The 23254-nt window shown below is 44.8% G+C and overlaps 1 protein-coding gene across 2 annotated transcripts in view; it reads left to right on the plus strand.

The window, feature by feature from the left end:
- Window positions 1-23254, plus strand: part of Sept6 (septin 6) — a 108135-nt gene that overhangs the window by 31043 nt on the left and 53838 nt on the right. For both annotated transcript variants that reach the window (XM_005368885.3, XM_026790140.1), the window contains exons 4-5: window positions 13505-13691; window positions 17813-17974. In XM_005368885.3, coding sequence (XP_005368942.1) covers window positions 13505-13691; window positions 17813-17974 — 349 coding nt within the window. The remainder of the gene's footprint in view (window positions 1-13504; window positions 13692-17812; window positions 17975-23254) is intronic.

Genomic DNA, 23254 nt, shown 5'->3' on the forward strand with positions numbered 1-23254 from the left:
TGTATGGGAAAGTTAAGAAATCTTTAAAAAAATACTAAAATGGAGACTGTAGATATTCCCCAGTTGGTAGAGTAATTGCTTAGCATGCACAAAATCCTGGGTCTGATACTCAGCACTGCCTCCAAGCGTGATAGCACAGACCTGTAATTGTGGCACCAGGAAAGTAGAAGCAGGAGAATCTGAAGTTCAATCCCATCCTCACTGCACAGGGAATCTGAGGCCAGCCTAAGGTACTCGAGACGCTGTCAACAAAGAGGCACGCATGCATAGGATTCCAGCACGTGCAACATGGAGGCAGGAAGATCAGGAATTCAGGGCCAGCTTCAGCTACAGAGTGAGTTTGAGCCCAGCTTGGTTGCATTATGGGAGACTGTCTAAAATTAAACACACACACATACATACATACACACACACACAAGTGTATACATGCATGCACATATACAACAATAGCAACAACAAGTTTGCTGGGTATGGTGGAATGTGTCTTTAATTCCACCACTTAGGAGGCAGAGACAGATAGATCTCTGTGAGTTCTAGGCCAGCCTAGCCTATTTAATGAGTTCAAGGCCAGCTAAGAGTACATAGTGAGACTTTGTCTCAAAATAAACAAACACCCACCCAAAAAACAACCAACCAGCACATAAAAACTCCAACTACTACTAATAGATGAAAGAATAAAGGAATAATGAGTGCTGGAGAAAAGGGAACCCAAGGGTGAGAGATTTCAAGATAGGCTAGAGAAAAGAGTCTCTAGGAATTTAAGCTTTGGTTTCAGACAGGCCTAGGTTCAGATCCCATATTGCCATTTGCTAGACCAGGGACCTTTGGCAAAATAGTTCAATGATCTATGCATCAGTTTTTAAGTCACCTGTAAAATAAGTATGACCTAATCATCTTTACGCTATTAGGCTGTGGTATAACATACTTGACATGGATGACCAAAAGAATGCTGAAACCTTGCCTGGCACAGAATAGCTAATAAATACCTAATAAGTAAAAGGCATTATTATGATCATGATTTTTACTGATAAGACTCAAAGGAGAGTAGCATTATGTAGCATTTAGGAGGGAATATAAATGAAGTCCAAGAAAAGGAAAAAACATTTTAAAAGTCCATTGGGTTTGGCTGCTTGAACATTGTATTTAGGACTGATCATTCCCGGGAGATTGTAGGTAGAAATTAGGTTGCCATTCTGTCTGTTTGTTTGTTTGTTTGTTTTTTTGTCTTTTGGTTTTCTGAGACTGGGTTCCTCTGTGTAGCTTTGGAGCCTGTCCTGGAACTAGTTCTGTAGACCAGGGTGGCCTCGAACTCACAGAGATTCTCCTGCCTCTGTTTTTCAAGTGCTGGGATTAAAGGACGTGTGGTATTGTTGCCTGGTTTAGGTTGCCACTATTACTTGTGAATGGGACATAGAGACATCACAACAGGGCAAAGGCAATAGAACAGGAAAGTGAGTACAAGGTCAGATGCATGTGTGCATGGAACTGTCCCATCTCTAAGTCAGCAGGGCCAGAATGGTCTGTTGAAGAAGTGGCGCTGGGAAAATGGGCCATCCATTTAGAAAAACATAAAACGAGACCCTCCCACACAAACACCACCACAAAAATAGATTCTTCTTGGACCAAAAACAAACTCTAAAAATATAAAGAGAAAATGTCGGAGAATATTTTTATAACTTTGGGAATACAGAAAGCTTTTTGAGTTGTGAAATAAAGTCTAAAAATCACAGAAGGAAAGATTTGTTAGGTTCAAGTTAACTAGAGGAAAAGTAGTTTGGGGCTGGAGCGATGACTTGATGGTTAAGACCACATGATGCTCTTCCCAAAGACCTAAGTTTGATTCTTGACACCCATATCAGGTGACTCGTAACCACCTGTAACTCCAGCTCCAAGGGATCTTATGCCTCTGTGGCAGACACTTGCCCTCACATGTACATACCCAAACACATACATGTAAATAAAAATGATAAAATAAAACTTTTTTTTTCAAAAAGTATTTTACTTTTCTTTTTTCTCTGGTTTGTCAAGACAGGGTTTCTCTGTGTAACGTTTCTAGCTGTCCTGGAACTAGCTCTTGTAGAACATGCTGGCCTCGAACTCACAGAGATCTGCCTGTCTCTGCCTCCCAAGTGCTGGGATTAAAGCCATGTGCCACCACCACCTGGCGTATTTTACTTTTCAAACTATAAAGTACCATAAAGCAAAAGTGAAAACAAGCTACAGATGGACCAAACATATTTGTAACCTATGTAATAGGAAGAAGAGCTTCTACAGTTCCATGAGTGACGAACAGATAACTGATCATGAAGGGAAATATGAGTGGAACAATGCCCAGTCTGAAATGATGCTCGTTCAGCTTCCTTAGCAATTAGGGAAATGCAAAATTAAACAATGGCTTTTTCACTCTCAGATTGGCAAAAATAAAAGATGATATAATAGCCAGTACCACCAGGGAATTTCATTCACGTGGGTGTGTAAATTGATTCAGATTTATTTTTTTGGAGGGCAAATTTGGCAGCATCCATTAAATTTCTGAATGTGAATAATTCATGACCCAGCCATTTCACTTTCCTTTGTGTTGCCCAGAAAACACAAGCGCATGCTTATAGGAAGCAATAGTGTTCACCGCAGCATTGGCTATTATATTTAAAACCTTTAACCTACCTATATGTCCATCAATAAAGCAGCTACAATAACTGTGATTCGATCATACCATGGGATTGTATTTGCAGTTTATATTCACATGGATACAGCATCAGGTCATGGTGTTACAAAATGAGAAGTTGTATCATGGTGTCATGTGTGGAAATTCCCCCCCCCACCACACACACAGCAGATAATCTTCTATCTGCATATAAATATATAGGAAAGCTCTGAAAAGATATTCAGCAGACAGAAAACAGTGATTATCAGTGAGGCAGGAAGAATGCATACATGGATTGTTTGTGTAATTGAAAGGAAATTGAAAGGACGCTGTTTTAAAAGAGGAAATAGATAAAATAGGGGTAAACCATGGGTTTAAAAAGCTGGTGAAAAGAGATAAGACAGTGTGTGAAAAGAGATAAGAAGGACAGGGGCAATAACTGAGGATAGAAAGATGATGAAGGCTTAAACAGGAACAGAAAGTTATAGGATAGAGAGATGATGAAGGCTTAAACAGGAACTGCTACATGTCTATAGTGTGCCAGAAACAATGTGAGAAGCTTGTGACCCTGTTGGGGACGGCGGACCCCCAGACCCTGAATTTTCTGTGACCCCTTGCCTGACAGAGTAAACAACTTGTTTTCCTGTGCTTGCAACTGCTCTGAGCATGAGTCCCTCATGAGTTCCTGATGGCAGGGCCTTGGTTTTTCTGGTGGGCTTGCAGCTGAAAAATCCCAAGAGCTAGGGCATGGCCATTAGTCAAGGAGAGCACTATATAAGCTGCCCTGGAACACAATAGAATGGACATTCTTGATTCAAGGATGACCCATGTCTCTCTCTCTCTCTCTCTCTCTCTCTGTCTCTGTCTCTCTCTGTCTGTCTCTCTCTGTCTCTCTCTGTCTCTGTCTCTCTCTGTCTCTGTCTCTCTCTGTCTCTCTGTCTCTCTGTCTCTGTGTGTGTGTGTGTGTGTGTGTGTGTGTGTGTGTGTGTGCTTTTCAAACTCCAGCCCCTTACCTGACTCGCAAACCGTCCTGTGGTATACAGGCAGGCCAGTACAAGAAACATTACATTGATTAATTGATTGATGGTTCATATGACAGGACTTTTCCTGGGGAGATACAGTACACACATCTACTCACCCCAGCTAAGGAGCCCATGATAGACCAAGGTATGGACACCACAAAAGTCCAACTTGGTGAACCAGTAAGTTTTATTGGTTTTCCTTACAGGGGTGTGGGTGAGCGGTTACTCACAGGAGCAGAAATGATGCAAAGATAGCTGCATCACCAAAGCCCACCCTAGCATGGGTGACAGACAGCTCACAAAAGCTGGGAAACCTAAAGCATACTGCACAGTGTTCAGGCAACTCAACAGGTTAAAGAGTGTTCTTTCCCAAGCTTGGCTGGTTTCTGCTTCTTCCAGGCAGCTGGTGTGGTCTGAGAGTCTTCTTTGCAGCTTGGCTTGTTCAAGCGTCCTCTTTGTAGGTTAGCTAGACTGAGATGGCCTCTCGGCAGTCTTTGTTGCTTACTCTTCGAAGGGAGAAGCCTAGTGAATCCGCTCAGTTTCAGGGACTTCCTGAAGCTACTTTGAGTTGTTTACCTTCCGGATGAAGGGGCTTCTCCACAATATGGGATGTTTCGGTTTCTAAGGAAATGGCTGCACGACAGCAGCTGTGCTAGTGAGCGGGTACCAGGTATATACCTGAATGGTAGAGAACAGCCTGTGGGAGTTGGTTCTCTCCTACCATGGGGGTCCGGAGCATCAAAGTCAGGTGGTCAGGCTCACAGCAACTGCCTCTACCCTTTGACCCATCCTACCAGTCTTTACTGAGCTTTCAGTTAGTGGAGGGGATGGATATGTATGCAAATTATGCAAAGTGGGGCTAAGTACACTGATATAGATATAAGGGGTTCAGGCTGTGGAAACAGGGAGGAACAGCAATTGACCAAACCTTGTTTGGAGAGATGGGTAAACGGGTGGTCAGGAAAGGCTAGGCTAAGTCCTGAAGCCATTGCAAGCGAGTGTGAGTTAGCCACCCTGAAGCTAGTTGATACTCAGCCTGCGATGAATAAATGCATCAGATATACATTGGTAGAGAAAATAGTGTATCTGTGGTGGTTTGAAAGAAAATGGCCCCCAAAAGGAGTGGTTGTAGCACTTTCAGTTCCAATACCATGTCTGCCTGCCTGCCACCATGCTCCCTTTCCTGATAATGGATTGAACCTCTGAGACCATAAGCAAACCTCCTCAATTAAATGTTTTCCTTATCAGAGCTGCCAAGGTCCTGGTGTCTCTTCACAGCAATAGTAACCCTAGCTAAGACAGTATCCATAAGTTTTCATCATTTGATACCAAAAGCATCCATTTGATGTATTGACTAGGAGACTGACGTGGGGTAGAAATAGTCTACAGTGAGTTGAAGAGTGAATTAGAATTTTAAAGAAGCAGATTATTTTTTTCAGGAAACTTCTTTTTGAATCTGGGTATGATAGTGCATGCCAGTAACCCCAGCACTTGCCGGACAGGGGTAAGTGGATCAAAAGTTTAAGGTCATTGGGGCTAGAGAGCTGGGTCAGCAGTTAAGAGTACATATGACTTTTCCAGAAAACAGAGCTAAATTCCCAGCACAAATGTCGGGTAGCTCATAGCTACCTATAACCATAGCTCCAGGAGATTTGATGCCTCTAGCTTCCCCAGACATCCACTGTCATATTCATGCCTCACCCTCACATATACATGTGGTTTAAAAAAATGAATCTGGGGATTGGAGAGATGCCCCAGCAATTAAGAGCACTGACTACTCTCCCAGGGGACCTAGATTCAATTCCTAGCACCCACATAGCATCCAAAACCACCTGAAACTCCAGTACTAGGGGGTCTTGATGCTCCCTTCAAGCTTCTGATGGCACTGTATCCACATGGTGCATAGACGCGCGTGCAGGTTAAACACCCAGAGACATTTAACTCTAAATATTTCTCATTTTTCATACAATCCATTCTTGTCATTTTCTTTCCTCTCCCTCAAGTCTTCCCACATCCTACCTACCTCCCTACTCACCCAACTTCATGTTCCTTCTCTCGGGAGAGAAAAAAAAAACAAGAACACAAAATACATAACAACAACAACAAAAAAAAAAAAAACCTCAAATCAAAAGGAAAAAACATGCCCCCTTCTTTGGGCTGGAATTTTGTCTGGCTTGAATTTCTGCTGGTTTCGAGTATGCCGTCACCGTCTCTGTGGGTTCGTGTGTGTATCGGGCCTGTTGTGTCTGAAATACGCTGCCTTGGAGGCGTCCACCACCTTTAGCCTTGCCAGTCTTTCCCTCTCTTCTACATAGACCACTGAGCCTAGAGGGAAAGGATTTGCTCAAGACATCCCACTTAGAGCTAAGTGCCTTGGGGCCTCTCGTTGTTTATGTTGTCTAGTTGTGGCTCTCAGTCTTAATAACCATCTATTATAAAATTCTAGGTCATTCTTTGCTACGTAGTAGGTTTGAGGACAGCTTGGGCTGCAGGCTGCATGAGATCCTTTATTTAAAAAAAAACCCTGAAAAGAAAAGAGAACACAGCCTCTCCATAAATATTTCTTGAGTACCCATGCTAGGCAGAGATTTCAAACTTGGCCGCTTAGGGGAGAGAAGGCACAGGAACATGGCTGGGGTGGTTCAGAGTTGAGGAGGATTGGACTGGGTTAAAAAACAAGTTCCCTTTTGAAATGAGGGTAGACTTAAATATGTTCATAAGTTGAGGGGAAAGAGTCAGTAGGAAGAGAGGAGATGGAGCAAGGATTCCAAAGAGTTTGAAAGGGTTGGAACCATGTGCACGGGATAACAAGCCTTGAATAGATGAGAAATACTTCATCTTCAGATTAGAAGGAGATGGGATGGTGGATCCATCTTTAAAGAATGGGTGATGGGGTTGTATGAGCTTTGTGGCCCCAAGTTGGTTGGTAAAATAAGCTGTTAGATTATCATGAGAGTGAAGAAGTCAGAAATCATATTGGAGCTTGAGAAATCAAATGAAGGTCTGGAATGGTCAATGAGAACAGTGGAAAAGGAGCCAATCAAGACCAAGTAAAAGGGCTATTATGTTACCATGAAGGTTCCGATGAGGTTAGAGGTCATTGTAGGCAGCAGAAGAGACCCTAAGTGAGCAAAGTTCTGAGTGAATGAGTATTTTGACACAGGCATGGCCATGTCAAGAATATCCCAAGACCTTGAATCTGTAGGACAATTGGAAAAACTGTCATCCCTGTGATCTAGGCTCACAAGACATGGCAAAACCCTTTTTGTGACTCTGTGTCTATGATTGATCAATGTGTGCAAAGACTTGCAGCCGCAGCCTCCTGCTCCCAGATGTTTACAGCCCTAGACTGTTCACCTACAGAGGGGCCAGGTGGTGGGGCTACAGGGAGCAGAGCCCAGCCCGATCCCAGCTTCAGTGTACGTGTGTCTGTGTGCTTGTCCTTTCTTCATTCCCTCGTTACCCCTAGCCAGAGCTCGGGGACCCAGGCCACATAGAACTTGGCAGACCATGAATTTATAAAAAAACATCAAGACCTATAGTTTTGTATTTTCTTTCAGCCAACTTTGACAGCAATGGAGTCGTCAGCCTCTGCTATTTATTCAGTTAGGTAATTCCACTAGGGCCAGCAGGGTGGGGCTGAACAGAGATGCGGCCTTTGATAAGAATGCTTCCTAATGGATACATCCTTGCACATCTGTAGACCCAGCTGCTAGAAAGGCTGAGGCAGGAGAATTGCTTAAGTCCAAGAGTTCAAGACCAGCTTGGCCAACATAGCAAGAGCCTGTCTCAAAAACAAAAACATGGTTCAATTGACTAGCCGTGTGATTCAGCTTTGGCGGAGGAGCTGGGACTGGGAAAAGGGAGAGACGTTGATATCCTGTGAAATAAGGAAAGGGCCCAAATTCCTGAGCATTAGCACTCTGAGGAGATCATTCATGTAAAGGAGGATTAAAGCCATGGGACGGCTAGATGGACACCAGGTTCTGGCCAGAGAGTTGGGTGTTACAGAGAGGATTTCTTGGGCAGGGAGCAGAGGGAGCCGAAGGGATGAAGTGAGGGCAGTCACACAGTGTATGGGGGCCGAACATTGTTAGCATTGTTAGCAGGCACATTGTAGTCACCTAGGGTGGGGAGAAAGGGTGGGCCAAAGGAAGACGGGCTAGGTCTCCAGGGAAGAGAGGCTATACATTGGCATTGAGGAGGAGCTGGCTAGAGGGATTGTCTGGGAGAGCTACGCGCTTGCCCCCTTTATCTCCCCTCAAGGTGCGTGGCTGTGGGGAGAAGCATACCCTGGAGATGGCTGGTGGGTGGTGGTGTCTCCGAGGGAGACGAACAGGTAGATGAAAGCTGCCAGCACATCTCAGACTTTAATGTATACCCAAACCACTGAGGTTCTTGACAAAACTCAGTGAGACGAATTAAGATGAATGGTTCAATGGCATTTAATACACTCATAAGCACCACTGCTGTTTGTTGTTCAACCTTCACCTCTATGTAGTTCCCACGCATTTGCTTCACCCACAAAGGAAACTTCACCCAACAGCTCTGCCTTCCTTTCCCACCTCAGCTTCCGGTAACCACTATCTCTTCTGTCTCTATGAACTTCACTATTCGGGGTGGTGCCTCATACAAATGCAATTCTATGCAATTTGTCCATGCATGAGTGCCTGTCTCCCACCCCTTTCCCCCTTTTTAACGTTGGGGATTGGACTCAGGGCCTAGCATGTGTTCGGTAGGTTCTATGAGAATTTCTTTATAGCTAAAGATCTTTTTATTGTATGGATAGTCCATATTTTCTTGATCCAGCCATCAGCTGATGGACATGTAAGCTGTTTCTGCTGCACAGCTGGGGTTGATGGCTTCTAGTTCATTCACTAAATTTTAGCTCCCTGCATTTCTTCCTGCTGCTTAAACTTGTCAGGCTGGTCTCGGCCTCAGCATCCTTATTGCGTTCCTGTTGCTTGGCCTGCCCTTCTCCTGGATCTTACTGGGGCTTACTGGTGGACTCATCCTTACAACTCAGATATTGAACCCTCAGAGAAGCGTCCCTGGTCGTGATATCAAAAGTCTCTGAACTTCCAGTACTTTCTATTCAATATTCTATCTCCATAGTACATCTCAGTACCAGAAATGAAGAAGTATTTGGACAATGGGCACCTGTAGTACTGGGCTGTGGGTCTCTGGCCTCATTCACAAAATAACCTTTGAATGCCTAAAATGTACCAGTTGTATTAAAAGTACAGTTGCCAAAATATTTTAAGCTATGATTTAGTAACCCATACACTTATCTGTTAAGCCCTTAAATAATAGTATCTATTTGTAGGCGTCATAATTACCAGAATATAGAAGCTCTGATGGATGTAGATGCTATTTTGACAGATGTGCACCCACAGGACTAGGAAAGGAAAATATGGCTGATTTCTACTGGACAGAAAAATCACAGGTGCTGCAAGCAGTGCTATAGGTGATTACCTTGGTTTATAACTGAAGAAACTGCCAAAGTTCAGTTCGAGGTGTATTTTGTTTCTGTCCAAGTTTGGGAATTCTCTAAATTCTATCCAGAGGCTCCTTGGAGGTCTGTGAACTCCGTGTTTAGAATTGTATGGGTAGGGCTGGAGACATGGTTCAGCAGTTCAGAGCATTGTTTGCTCTTGCAGAGGGCCCAAGTTCAATTCCCAGCATCCACATGGGCCCTTACAACTATCTGTAGCTTCAGTCCCAGGGAATCCATCACCCTCTCTGGTCTCCCTGGAATCAAGACATGCACGTGGCGCATAGACATATAGGCAGACAAAACACTGATGTGCGTTAGAAAAGAATAAGTCCGTGCATGGTCTGCAAAAGTCTTGAACTTGTTGCCTTAAAAGGGAAAAGGTTAACTGTAGTGATGAGGGAGGAAAGTGCTGGAAGAAAGCTGTCTTCTCTAGCCCTCCATGGAACTGGGGTGTGGGTCATAGAGAAACGTTCTCTTGGGAGGGGCACAAGAAAAGCAGTGCTTTGAACTAAAAAAGAAACAGTCATGCAGTTGCACACAGAAGTAAGGGTTTTCTTTGCCCCAGAGTGGAGTTCAGTAAGGATAGCCACACGTGGAGAAGAGATAGCCACTGTGGGAAGATCAGCCATGGGGGCAAAGGTGAGAGAACTCAGAGCCGTAGGTGGAGTCCTCACTGTATGCCAGACAGTAGACCAGACACTGGCGAAACAAAGCTGGCTGGCACAAGGCTGAGTCACCCTTCTTTCAGAGCCCAGATTCTGGTGGCTGATTGGCTGGTCTGGCTGGTCTGATCTATGCACCTCTTCACAGCCTCTGGGAGCCAGGGGCAGTGGCAATAAGATGAACACAGTGCTTCGGAGATTCAAGGGGAAGGAAGCTGAGAAAAATCGGCTCTTCTGTCTCCCCCACCCCTTTGTGTGAAGCAAAAACTGAAATAAAAAGAAGTTATGTAAGAGAGGAAAGCAAAGCCATGCTCTGATCATGTAATTCAAAGCAGCTACCCATCTACCAATTAGCTACATCTGAGGGATGCGCCCTCTATTCTCACGATGAATTCTTCAGGAACCTTCTATGACTCTTGTCTGCCAAGAAATCATTTGTGCTTCAAAAACAGTCTTGACTGGGGGGGGGATCAAGGGAAGAAAGAACAATATTTTTAGATTTTTTTTCCTTTGGGGTGCCAGAGATACCCTGCACCTGGGTCTCTTCCTGAAGGCAGTTCTCCGGATGCAGGATTCTGTGATTCTTTTTTTAAATGCTGTTTTTCTCCCCTTTCCTAGGGGGCTCTTTCACAAAGGCTCGGGTTAGGAGCTGTTGCAGGTGGGAGGTATTGGCTGGTCTCATACCTTCCTTTGATCATGTTCTCTTGTGGCAGTGGGATCTGAAAACTAACCTGCCCTGGGCTGAGGTAAAGAACCTCTTCTTCCCTGAACGGAGGCAGCATCTCCAGGGGAGAGGCAGCCTGCAAGCTGAGGAGAGGAGGAGAGAGGTAGGGCTGAAACTGAGCTGACCTAGTTAGAGCAGAAAGTCGGAGATGCGGTCAAGGGGGAGGCTGAGCAAGTGGGCTGGCTCACTGCGTAAAGATGCTTGCCACCAAGCTGATGTTCCTCCACCCCTGGATCTCTCGGGGTGAAAGGAGGAAACTGACTCACGCAAACTGTCCTCTGACTTCGACACTTAGGCCACACACGTACACAATAAATAAGTGTATTTAAGAAAAAGAAAGAAAGGGGCTGGAGAGATGGCTCAGAGGTTAAGAGAACTGACTGATGTTCCAGAGGTCCTGAGTTCAATTCCCAGCACCCACATGATGACACACACCCATCTACAATGAGATCTGGTGCCCAGAACACTATATACATAATAAATAAATTTAAAAAAAAGAAAAAAGAAAGAAAGAATGTTGGAGCAATTGGGGCGGCTTCAGTGCAGATAGGGCTAGGAAGAAAGAAATTTCCAGAAAGGCCCAGGACAGGGAGGAGAACTGGGCTGATTATCTTTTCTGAAGTCTTGAAAACTTAGCATATATTAATGATATGTGCTCATGAGTTTCATTATGGGACTTTTTTGTGTGTACATAGTGCATTCCTTAGTACATTCGCTCACATTGCCCTCTTTTGTCCCCTCCCACTGATCTTCTTCCCCTTCCCAAGTAGCCCCTCTTCCTCTTTTATCTTTGTAAATAGAGGTATTTAATAAACACACTTTCATTTATTTGCGTGTGTGCATGTGTGCAAGGGCACTAGCGTGTGTGTGTGTGTATGCATACCACAGTGCATGTATAAAGGTCAGAGAGCAACTTTGTGGGAGCCTAGCCAGTTTGTATATTCACCTTCCTAGACATGGACAGAGGGGGGCGGACCTTGGACTTCCCACAGGGCAGGGAACCCTGATTGCTCTTTGGACTGGAGAGGGAAGGGGAGAGGAGTGGGAGGAGGGGGAGGAGGGTGGGGGGAGGGGGAGAAGGGTGGGAGGAGGGGGAGGGAAATGGGAGGCTGGGAGGAGGGGGAAACTTTTTTTTTTCCTTTTCTTAATAAAAAAAAGGGAAAAAAAGCTAGTTTTCTTCTTCTATCATGTGGGCTCTGGGAATCAAGCTCAGGTTCTCAAGCTTGATGGCAGGTACCCTTAACCACTGAGCCAGCTCACCAACTCCCTGTTTTATGCCCTTGTGTTTATGAGCAAACCAGTAAGTTTAATTAGGGTTACTTATAGGAACATGATTAAGGGGTTAGTTACAGAAGTTACTGGCAACTCACCAGTGGCTACACTACTGAAGAAAATATCTCTCCCTCTAGCAACTGCTAACTGCCTATAGACCTTCAATTCACTATTGTTTAGGAGGCTGTGCTGAATCAGGTGTGGTGGTACACATAATTTAATTCTAGTACTCAGGAAGCGGGGGGGGGGGGTGAAAGGTTCATGGGTTTGAGGCCAGCCTGAATAACATGAGGCTATTGTCTTAGTTAGGGTTTTATTGCTGTGAAGAGACACCATGACAAGGACAGCTCTTATGAAGGAAAACATTTAATGGGCTGGCTTACAGTCTCAGAGGTTCAGGCCTTTATCATCATGGTGGGGCATGGTGGCATGCAGGCAGATATGGTGCTGGAGAAGGAGCTGAGAGTCCTACATCTTGACTCACAAGCAACAGGGAGTGGTCTGACTCACTGTGTGTGGCCTGAGCATAATGAGACCTCATATCCCACCCCTACAGTGACACACTTCATCCAACAAGACCACACCTACTCCAACAAGGCCACACCTCCTAATAATGCCACTCCTTTTGGGGGCCATTTTCTTTCAGAGCACCACTGCTATATGGCAAGATAATGTCTTAGAAAAGAGACAAATAGAACTGTGCCTGGTGGAGCACACCTTTAATCCTGGCACTGGGGAGCAGAGGCAGACAGATCTCTGTGAGTTCAAGGCCTGGAATACATAACAAGTTCCAGATCAGACAAGGCTATAATGAGACCCTATCTCAAAAACAAAGCAACAAATAAATAAATAAATGTCTTGTTGAGTCAGGAAGACTGCCAAGGGGAGTTTTGCATGGATTCTCAGTGAGCTGAGGTTCCTATGTAAATGGCTGGGGGACGTACCTTTAACAAATTTTGTCTGGATGCTTAGATCAGAAGTAGAAACATATGTGACTATCGAGGTTGTTAATTGGGATGCTTCCCAGTTTGCTGCAAGAATGAGCCAAGATCCCACAGCACTGTGACAGAATCCCCTAGCGTGGGTCACAGAGAGGACTTGTGTCCAGAGCTCCAAAGCCAAGGCAGGGTGTGTGGAGCTGCAGGAAGCATCTAATGGGCTTAGATCAAGGGTCCAACTACAGACTCCACCAGAGATTGCCTTGGGGCTGCTGGAAGATAGAGGCATTCTCTTCCCAGGTCCTGTCCTTCAGGAAGACACCATGAATCTAAGAGAACATTGATTCCTGCAAAGCAGCAGCAAACATTCCAATACTATGTAGAATTTTTTTTTTTTTTTACACTGCTTGGTCACAGAAGGGATTTTGGGCATAAGAAGAGAAGACCCTTGGAAGGAGATAGGCATTAAACTGAGCTGTGAGGTGTGCAGAGGGAGGATGGGGATGTGGAGATTAATGGACATTCCACAGTGAAAAAATAAATTGGGTTCACATGTGGCCCAAGAAGACAACGAAAGTTGTCAGTATAAGACCCCACCAAGAAGACACGGAGAAGCCCAACTAGATGGGGGAGGTCCAATTACAGAGGACACATTGCGTTTCTAACTGGGATTGACTATGTCAAAAAAAAAAAACAAAAACAAAAACCCAAGCACTTGACACCATTTCTCTCCTCTCCTCTCTAGCTATAAGCCTATAGTGGAATTCATAGATGCTCAGTTTGAGGCCTACCTGCAGGAGGAGCTGAAGATCCGGAGAGTACTGCACACCTACCATGACTCCCGAATCCATGTCTGCTTGTACTTCATTGCCCCCACAGGACATTCGCTTAAGTCTCTGGACCTAGTAACCATGAAGAAGCTGGATAGCAAGGTATGAGGCAGGAGCTGGGGCTGAGCAAGCTGGACTCTTACTGATTTGATATACAAGGGATGCTGGGTTCCAGCAGAGGTTTTGTGGCATCTTAATCCCACCCTCTGTTCCCTTCCCCCATAAGGATGGTGTTACAGATCGTGCATTTGGGCTATATGCTTTGCCATCTGGATTCCTAGTATTAGGAATGGCTTTGTCCTGAGAGTCTTGACAATAAGAACGAATGCAAGCAAGATGGCTGTTCAAGTTTAAGGGTGCTGGTTTTGGCAATGGAATACAGTATTATTCTTTACTTTAAATTTTTTTAGATTTATTTTATTTGCTATTTTCAAGTATTTTACTGCATGTATGCATATCTGTATACCACTTGTATGCCTGGTGCTGAAGGAGCTCAGAAGAGGAGGTTGGATTCCCTAAAACTGGAGTTAAGGATGGCTGCGAGCCACCAAGTGGGTGCTGGAAACCAAACCTAGGTCTTCTGCAAGACATCGGTTGCTATAAACTGCTATCTCTCCAGCCAAGGCCCTAGTTTTGATTCTCAGCACCATAAAAATAAAACAAATTGAACATCAGATTCTTTCAAAAGCCTAATTACTTCAAGTTTCCTTCCCTAACATTTGGCATGTGCCAGGCACTATGTACATATATGTTATTTCATCTCTTCTTTTCTATTTGTATATGTGTGTATGCATGTTTGCATGTATGTACACATGTGTGTATGTGCATATGAATGCTATGTGGAGACTGAAGGTTGATGTCGGAATCATCCTCTGTCATTGATCTTCTACCTTATTCACTGAGGCAGAATCTCTCAGCCAAACCAGAATTCAGATATATGGCTGGTCTTGCTAACTACCTTGCTTGATCTACCTTCTGAGGCTGAATTCTGGGCAGACTAAATGCTTGCAGGTTCAGGGGATCCAAGCTCTGGTCCTCATACTTGTGCAGCAAGAGCTTAGCCACTGAACCCTGTTTTTTTGTTATTGTTGCTTGTTTGTTTTTGTTTTTAACAAAGGTGCTTTTATTGTATTTTGTTTCAATTTTTAGATTTTATTTATTTTTAATCAAAACTTTTTCATACAATGTATTCTGATCATGCTTTTCCCCTCCCACAACTCCTCCCAGATCCTCCCCACCTTCCCACCCACCCACCTCCATATCTTTTATCCCTTTCTCATTAAAAATCAAAAACAATAACCCCCAAAAAGAAACTTCATGAAAACAAAAACCAAATATATAAGTACAAGACCAGTAAGGCAAAAGAAAAGAAAAAGGATGAAAGAAAGAAAAGAAAAAGAGAAAAGCCCAAATGAAGCGGTATGAGACAAAAAGTCTACAAGACCACCATTGAGTTCACTGTGTGTTGTCCATCTACTGCTGGCCATGGGTATATCTTGAAGTTAATGTACCCAGTGAGACTCCATTGGGGAAAAAGTAATCTTTCCTTTGCAAGTAGGTATCGTCTACTTCTTGGTTAGAGACGGAGCCTGTGTTTACTTCCCCTCTCTCAGCAATGGGATCCTGTCTGGCTTGAACCTGTGCTGCTACCATCTCTGAGTTAACATATTTAGCAGTCCCATTGTCTGGAAGACACTGTTTCCTTGGTGTCACATGTCACCTCTGGCTCTTCAGTTTTTCTACCCCATCTTCCACATAGATCCCTGAGCTCTGAGAGGGAGGATCCTATTTAGGACTGAGTGCCAAAGTCCCACTTTCTACACATTGTCCTGTTGTGGGTCTCTGTGTTAGTTCCTGTCTATTGCAAGAAGAAGCTTCTCTGATGATGGCTGAGCAAGGCACTGATCTCTGGGTATAGCAGAATGTTGTCAGGAGTTATTTTATTGCCATGCTCTTTTAGCACAACTGTACTTAGTAGTATTTAGTACTTAGTATTTAGTATGTAGTATTTATTTTTCCCCTAGGCCCATGACCTATACAGTCTCAGGTCTAGCAGTGTCAGGCATGAATTCTGTCTCATGGAGTGAGCCTTAAATCCAATTAGGCAGTGGTTGGTTACCTCCACAACAGTTGTGCCACTGTTGCACCAGCATATCACATAGGCAGGTGACATTGTAGTGTGCAGGATTTGTAGCTGGCTGGGTGGTGGTTGCCTTTCTCCTTTGGTAGTGTGCAAAGTGTATTCCAATAGCATGAACACCAGTAATAGCAGTGAAGGCTCTAGTTAGGCACCAGCTCAACTTCTAATTTGATGACGTATCTAAACGTTGTTTTCAGCAACAGGGACTGGGCCCTATTTTGCCCTTCTAATAATCTAGTAGTATATTTAAGTACTGTTACTTACATTTTACATAGTACTGTTAGCTACATATGAAGTCACTGAGGCACAGAGGCAAGTACCTTGCTCAAGGTCAGACAACTTGTAATGGAGTTGAGATTTGCCTTTAGCTCCAACTGCAAGTTATTTTAGTATACAAAATTCTAATTTACATTAGTAGTCATTTGGTAGCATAGCCACTATAAGAACTGAATGTCAGCTATAATCAGAATAAGAGCAGTTTTTTTCCATTTTTGCAGCAATGAGCTCACTACTTGTGAATAATAGGCTGTTCCTGAAATGTCTCCATGCCCAGCACGGCCCCATATAGGGCGGCAGTGAGCCACGTGGCAGGCTGTTTGCTGGGTAGGCTGCATTAAGTAAGCAGTTTTTGGTTTATGTTTATTGTGGACTAATGAGGACTAGGCAAAAAAAATAACAAGGAGGCTTGGATTTGCCTGCTGTTCCATCTTGGCAAAGATCTGGATCTCTTGACCCCAAAGACTTCAAGAGAGATAACTACAAGGTCCGGTCTTTGACTCGCATCCCAAGCTTTGTGAGATGTGTCTTCAGGGGTCTTCAAAAGCACAAAAGACACAGTACTTCTTCAGTTCTAGAGCCCCCACTTGCTCCTTTCAGAGTTCAGGGCCTGAGCAACATTCATGCTGTCCCAATGAGGTCTGCAAACAGGAACAATTCCATTTTCTTCAGGAACCTGAGCTTAGTGTGCTCTGCCTCCCAAAGCCACGCGCATGGCAGATTTCTTTACCATTGGCAATAAAAGCTTTCCCTCTTTCTGGAGGGATTTCAAGGGTCGGGGTTCAGGTGAGTTGAACTTTTGGGGTGGCACTAGGCCTTTCTCTTGCTATCTGAAATTAGGCCTTCATACCTACTTTCTTTGCTCAGAAATAAATCCTACAACGCAAGCATTGTAACTTAAGGGGGTAGGGGATGGTAAAACAGGATCTAGTGTAGTTTAAGCTACCTTCAAACACACCTTGACATAACGAAAGATGGCCTTGGACTGATCCTTCCACCTCCACCTCTCCAGTGCTGGGATTATAGGTGGAGCTGAAGATGGAGCTTAGGGCTCATACTAAGCGAGCATCCCGCCAACTGAGCGCATGCCCAGCCCAGTCTAACTTTTCTGCATAGGTCTCAGGTTAGATTCATAATACTGGGTCTTTTGTGCCTACCTGGCTGTTGCAGGAGAGCCACATACATGTTCATCCTCATCAAGTTCTGCCCCTGCTTCCTTTTTCTGACCTCCCACGTGGATCCATGGTATATCTGGCTGGGGAAAGCCTCAGTTGGACAGGTTGGGACAGCTTATCGTTACCAACAAATGGCTGCCTGTCACATTGTCAACCACAAATTCCCTGTCGTCTTTCTTCTTTGAAACACTCGGGCAGTGACCCTGATTCCAAGACTTCACACAGTCCACCAACTTCATTCTGAATTGATAGACAGTTCATAGTTGCTACCATGTAGCTTTGGGGCTACGGCTGAGTTTGATTTGAATTTCAGTTCTGCAACTTATTTGCCCTGTGGCCTTAGGCAAGTTATTTAACCTCTGTGCGGTTCAATTTCACTTTGGTAAAACACTAGCAGCAATGCCTTCTGGGAAAGTTGTTGGGATTAATTTTGCTACGCCATTCATAGGGTACTTAGCTTAGTGGCCAACACATAGTAAGTACTCGTCATTGTTATTTGCTATTTGGCTAAAGGTGGGCAGTGCTAGACTATTCACTGAGCTAGCTACCCCCTCTGGGCGCTGGTGGGAACCCTAGGCTGTGGAGTTGTCGGTTGCTAGTTAAGGATCCCACTTTGTTCCTCCTTCTCCTAGGTGAATATCATCCCCATCATTGCCAAGTCAGATGCCATCTCTAAGAGTGAGCTGACAAAATTCAAGATCAAAATCACCAGTGAACTTGTGAGCAATGGAGTCCAGATCTATCAGTTCCCCACGGATGACGAGTCGGTGGCTGAGATCAACGGAACCATGAATGTGAGTGGGGGCACAGGGTTCGGCCTTCCAGACGTGTGTTCTTATGAGCAGCCTTTGGCAAGTAGCGGTGAAGTACCTTCATCAGCCCTCTTAGTGCTGATCTTAACTCTTGAGTGCCTGAGACTCGGGTATTGGGGACAGAGGACCCAGAACCTAACTAGTTTCTGTTTCTAGTGATGGCTGCTGTGGCATCTCAGTGGCACAGAGATTAGTGACCAGGGGAAGGGCAAGGCTGACTCGAGGTTGCGTGTGGAGTGGGAATTCAGGCCTCTCTTGCTCCTCGTTTTTGGCTCCTGTGTGTGTTCATATGTGTGTGCACAAACGTGGTGACCAGAGGTTGATGGATGTCTCCCCCGATCACTCTCCACTGTATTTACTGTGCTAGGGTCTCTTGCTGACACCGAAGCTCACCCATATCTCCTAGCCAGCTTGCCAGGGGGTCCCGTATTCCCCATCTCTGCCTTCTAAGTCCTAGGATTACAGGTAGCTGCTGTGCCCTGTCACCTTCTCTGTGAATGCTGAGGGGCTGAACTCAAATTCTTGAGATTACCAGGCAGGTACTCTATCCACTGTGCCATCCCCCCAGCCCCCAAACTGCCTTCTTAGTAGCCCTCAGTTCTAGGCCAGGCAGCCTTCCAGACTGGACTTCAAGAAAGGGAAACTATGTTTGTCTGACCACAACAATGCCGGCACAGTAGGTACAGCAAAAGCCATAAAGGCCAAAAAAACCAGCTTGGCCTCAGAGGCACAGGGATGGGCTGTTGGCCAAGAATTGAGCCCTATTGTCATGAACCGAACAATGAGAAATAGCCTCCAATTTTCTAGCAACCACAGTGATTTTTTTTCTAGGATCTTAGGCTGGAACACAGTGATTTTTTAAAAAAAAGATTGTATTTATTTTTATTTTAGGTATGTGAGTGTTTTGTCTGCATGTATGCAAGAATACCATGTGTGTACAGTGTCCATGTAAGCCAGAAGAGGGCATTGGATCACCTGGGACTCAAGTTACAGATGGTTGGGGATGTCTTGTGGCTGCTCAGAATCAAATCCAGGTCCTCTGCAGGAGCGGCCAGGGCTCGCAAGCACTGAGCCATCTCTCCAGCCCCTGTGATGTTATTTTGAAGCCCCAGGGTTATGAGTTGCCTTATTAAGTGTGAATGAATTTACAAATAGAGTCCTCTTTTTCTATCCTCCCCCACGTCCCCCACTAGAGGAATGAATAAGAGAGAAGGCCGAGAGTCAAACACTCCCGGGCTGCTTTGCAATGTGTTTCTGCTGTTGCCGTGAAAGCTTCACTGTTGTGATTTCTAGGAGACAGCTAGTGGCTTTCAGCAAGCCTCTGCTTCAGGAACAAATTTCTTTTTCGCTATTGAGAGGCATCGGTTTTTCCTAATGACATAATGTCAGGGGACAGCCAAACTCAGGAAAGCCTTGTAATAAAAGCCATTTTTAGCAAACTTTTCCTGCTGCTGGTGCCCTCTAAGTTGTCATTAAAACATCAGCTGCCACCTCCTGTGAATTGGCCAACAAATCAGCATAGTCAGGCAGCAAGTCACAGTCTCGCCTGACGCCTTGTCCATGAGCACAGCCCACCGTAGATAGGTTTCTGAGTAGAAGCCCTTCCTTCATCTGCCTTGAACAAGTCTGGCTCAAGTCTGTGGGCCGGGAGGTAGGTAGAGTTGTGTTCTTTGTGACCTAGTATGGGTGTGGACAAAAAATAAAAAAAAAATACCACTGTCCTCTCCAGGAATCAGGGCATTTGGATGGAAATGAGGGTCTGTTATGATAAGAAAACTGGATAAGGTGCCCAGCCTGTAACGAAACAGGAAGTGCTTTCTGGGTGTCGCTTGCACTGATGTCTGGAAGCATCTAGTCACCTCAGGGACCTCAGTTCTATAGATAGCTTCCAGGCTCATCCTCTGAGTCAGCAAGCAGTGCTCAGCCTTATCATTTGCTTTGCTACAAACAAAGAGGAATAAGTTTTCCGCAACGTGAAGGTGTCCCACCAAGCTCTGTCACTACATGATGGCTTACGAGTGGCAGTCTCCCTTTCTCTGTTCTCAGCTCAACTCTGGCCTCCTGCTGAGCCTAGAGCAAATTCAGCCTCAGAGTTTCCTTCTCCACCACGCTGCTGTGGCAGCCCAGAGATTGCAGGCCCTATGTTATGGGTAACGGCCCAGAGTTTGCCCCTGCTTCGCTTTGAACAGCTAAATTAAAAACTAGTTGTGGTAGCACATGCTTGTCATCCCAGCACTGAGGCAGGAGGATGACATGTTTTCTTCTGGCCTAAGTTACATATAACCTGCCTCCAAAAGAAAAGAAAAGAAAAGAAAAGAAAAGAAAAGGAAAGGAAAGGAAAGGAAAGGAAAGGAAAGGAAAGGAAAGAAAAGAAAAGAAAGCTAAGTCTGATGGGTTCAGGGTCATCCCTCTACGTAGTGTCACTCAGAATTCACTCCCTTGCATGTCACCATGCTTTCGAATGGGAAGGGAAGAGGAAGGGTACCCTCCAGCCAGGATTGCCTGGACTTGGGCATGTCTGTGAGAGGGGCCTGTATGGGAAGCCTCTGGGTCCCAGATGACAAATTGGGAAGCAGGAGGGAGGGGTCACTGCTATAATAAACACAAAAGTGCTTTGCCCACTTGCCAACATTACAACTGTGTCAGAGTCTCCAGAGAAACCATGGTTTATGCACTGGTATCAACGGAGATGGGGAGGGAGTGCTTGGGCGCTATGAGGTCTGGGTGCTGGCCTTTCCGTTCTAGATATGGTTCCAGATCCCCAGTTCCTGCCCACTGCACAGCCTGTTGTCATGGGAAATAGAAGAGGCCGAAGTTGTTTTATTTATTTTTAACCTAGTTAGAGAAGACTGTGCAGCTGCCCTCTTATACCCAAGTAAGAGATATTCATGGGTGCACATGCCCAGCCTCACCGTCAGCTTTTGGGTGACTCTGGAGAACTTTATTTCAGATTGTGGAGGCAGGAGTTGGGGGAGAGGGAGAGAGTTCATTGGATGCTATTTTCAACCCCTACTGGGATTCCTCTCAAAGCTGTAGGCTTTATTTTATTTTTTTTAAAGATTTATTTATTAAGTATACAACATTCTGCCTCCATGTATGCCCACACATCAGAAGAGGGCGCCAGATCTCATTACAGATAGTTGTGAGCCACCATGTGGTCACTGGGAATTGAACTCAGGACCTCTGGAAGAGCAGTCAGCGCTCCCAACCACTGAGCCATCTCCCCAGCCCCCTGTAGGCTTTAAATCTCAGAATTGCCACTGTTTAAGTTAATTCATTCTTTTGAGACCGGGTCTCACTAGGTAGCCCAGACTGTCCTTAAACTTGTGACCTTCTCGTCTCAGCTTCCTAATTGCTGGCATTGTAGAACTGAGTCACCATGCCCAGCCTATTGTTTAGATGCAGTGCTGCTGCTCTGGTGTAATGACACACCTAGAGTCCCAGTACTTGGGAGGCAGGAACAGCTGGATCAGAAGTTTAAGGTTACCCTCCACCACACAGAGAGCTGAAATATAGCCTGAACAACATGAGGCCCTGTGTAAGAAATACAACAAAAATCTAATGCTATTCTTTTTTTTAATTTTTATTTTATTATTATTTTTATTTATTTATTTATTATGTATATAATATTCTGTCTGTGTGTATGCCTGCAGGCCATAAGAGGGCACCAGACCTCATTACAGATGGTTGTGAGCCACCATGTGGTTGCCGGGAATTGAACTCAGGACCTTTGGAAGAGCAGGCAATGCTCTTAACCACTGAGCCATCTCTCCAGCCCCTATTATTTTTTTTTTAAGATTTATTCATTTATTATGTATACAGTGTTCTGTCTGCATGTATGCCTACAGGCCAGTAGAGGGCACCAGATCTCATTGCAGATGATTGTGAGCCACCATGTGGTTGCTGGGAATTGAACTCAGGACCTCTAGAAGAGCAGCCAGTGCTCTTAGCCTCTGAGCCATCTCTCCAGCCCCATAGTGCTATTCTTAGGATACCTCAAATTATAGCCAGGGATTAAAAAACAGGCCCAGTTACATGACTAAGATCAGTTAGTTGGCTGTTTTGTTAGGCATTGGGTTTGATTCCCACAAATTGTATTTGTACCACTAAGAGCATATGGTTGACAAATTGGACCATAGGGAGGCCCATAGGCCCTGGTGTGTCCTTTCCCTCCACCCCACAATGGTGTCTCTATTGTTCCCATGTACTTCTGTTGGAATGACCAATGTACTTGAGTTGGTCACTTGTTTAGTCACCAGTGGGAGTCTGAAATGGGGGTGAGGAGAAAGAGCCTCATGAGTAGGCACGGTCCACCCTGGGAAGAAACCAAGGCTAGTTAGTATACTCCACCAGACAAGATCCTGATGGAATCTCACAACCTAAAGTCAAAAACAAAAGCAGAAAGCATTCTTCTAGTCTTCAAAGCATAACTCGTGTCGTGACACTTGGATCATCAGATAACTTTCAAATGGGCCAGGGAAGGTTTAAGGTAGACATGAAACTGGAAAGTATTATGTTGTGTGATGTTTTACTCTTTTGCCTTTTTTTTGGGGGGGGCAACATTCAGATCCCAAATAAATCACACCTGGCGGCTTATTTTTAGTTAGGAATGCCTGGCCTTATCTTGGCTTGTTTCTTTCCAGCTTTTCTGACTTAAATTATCCTGACTATCTTTTGCCTCTGGGCATTTATCTCTCTCTAGTTTTGTATACCCTTCTTTATTTCTTTCTCCATGGCTGTCTGGGTAGCTGACCCCGATGCCCTCCTCTCCTTGTTCTCTTCTCTTCTTCCTTGTTTCTCCTTCTATTAATTCCCCCTGCCTACCAGCCCTGCCAATCCTTGCTCCTGCATTGCTATTGGCTGTTCAGCTCTTTCTTAGGACCAGCAGGTGTTTTAGACAGGCAAAGAATCACAGCTTCACAGAGTTAAACAAATTCAGCAGAAACAAAAGTCACACACATTAAAGTAATATTCCTCAACAGTACTGCCCATGTGATAATATTTGAAGATGGAGCCTTGCAAGGCCTGGGGAGGCAAATCTATAAACACAGCTACCCTGAAGGTTGCAGCAAGAGGTTCCCAAGTTTAAGACCTGCTTGGACTACAGAATGAGTTCAGGACAAGCCTGGGCAACTTAGTGAGACCCTGTCTCGACATAAAAATGAAAAAAGAAGGCTGGAGATATATGTAATTCGGTGGCAGTGCGTGTGCCTGACATGTGCAAAGCCTCTAGTTCAATTCCTAGGAATGATTTTTTTTTTT

This window comes from Microtus ochrogaster, unplaced genomic scaffold, assembly GCF_000317375.1.
Source record: "Microtus ochrogaster isolate Prairie Vole_2 unplaced genomic scaffold, MicOch1.0 UNK42, whole genome shotgun sequence".
NCBI classification, from domain to species: domain Eukaryota; kingdom Metazoa; phylum Chordata; class Mammalia; order Rodentia; family Cricetidae; genus Microtus; species Microtus ochrogaster.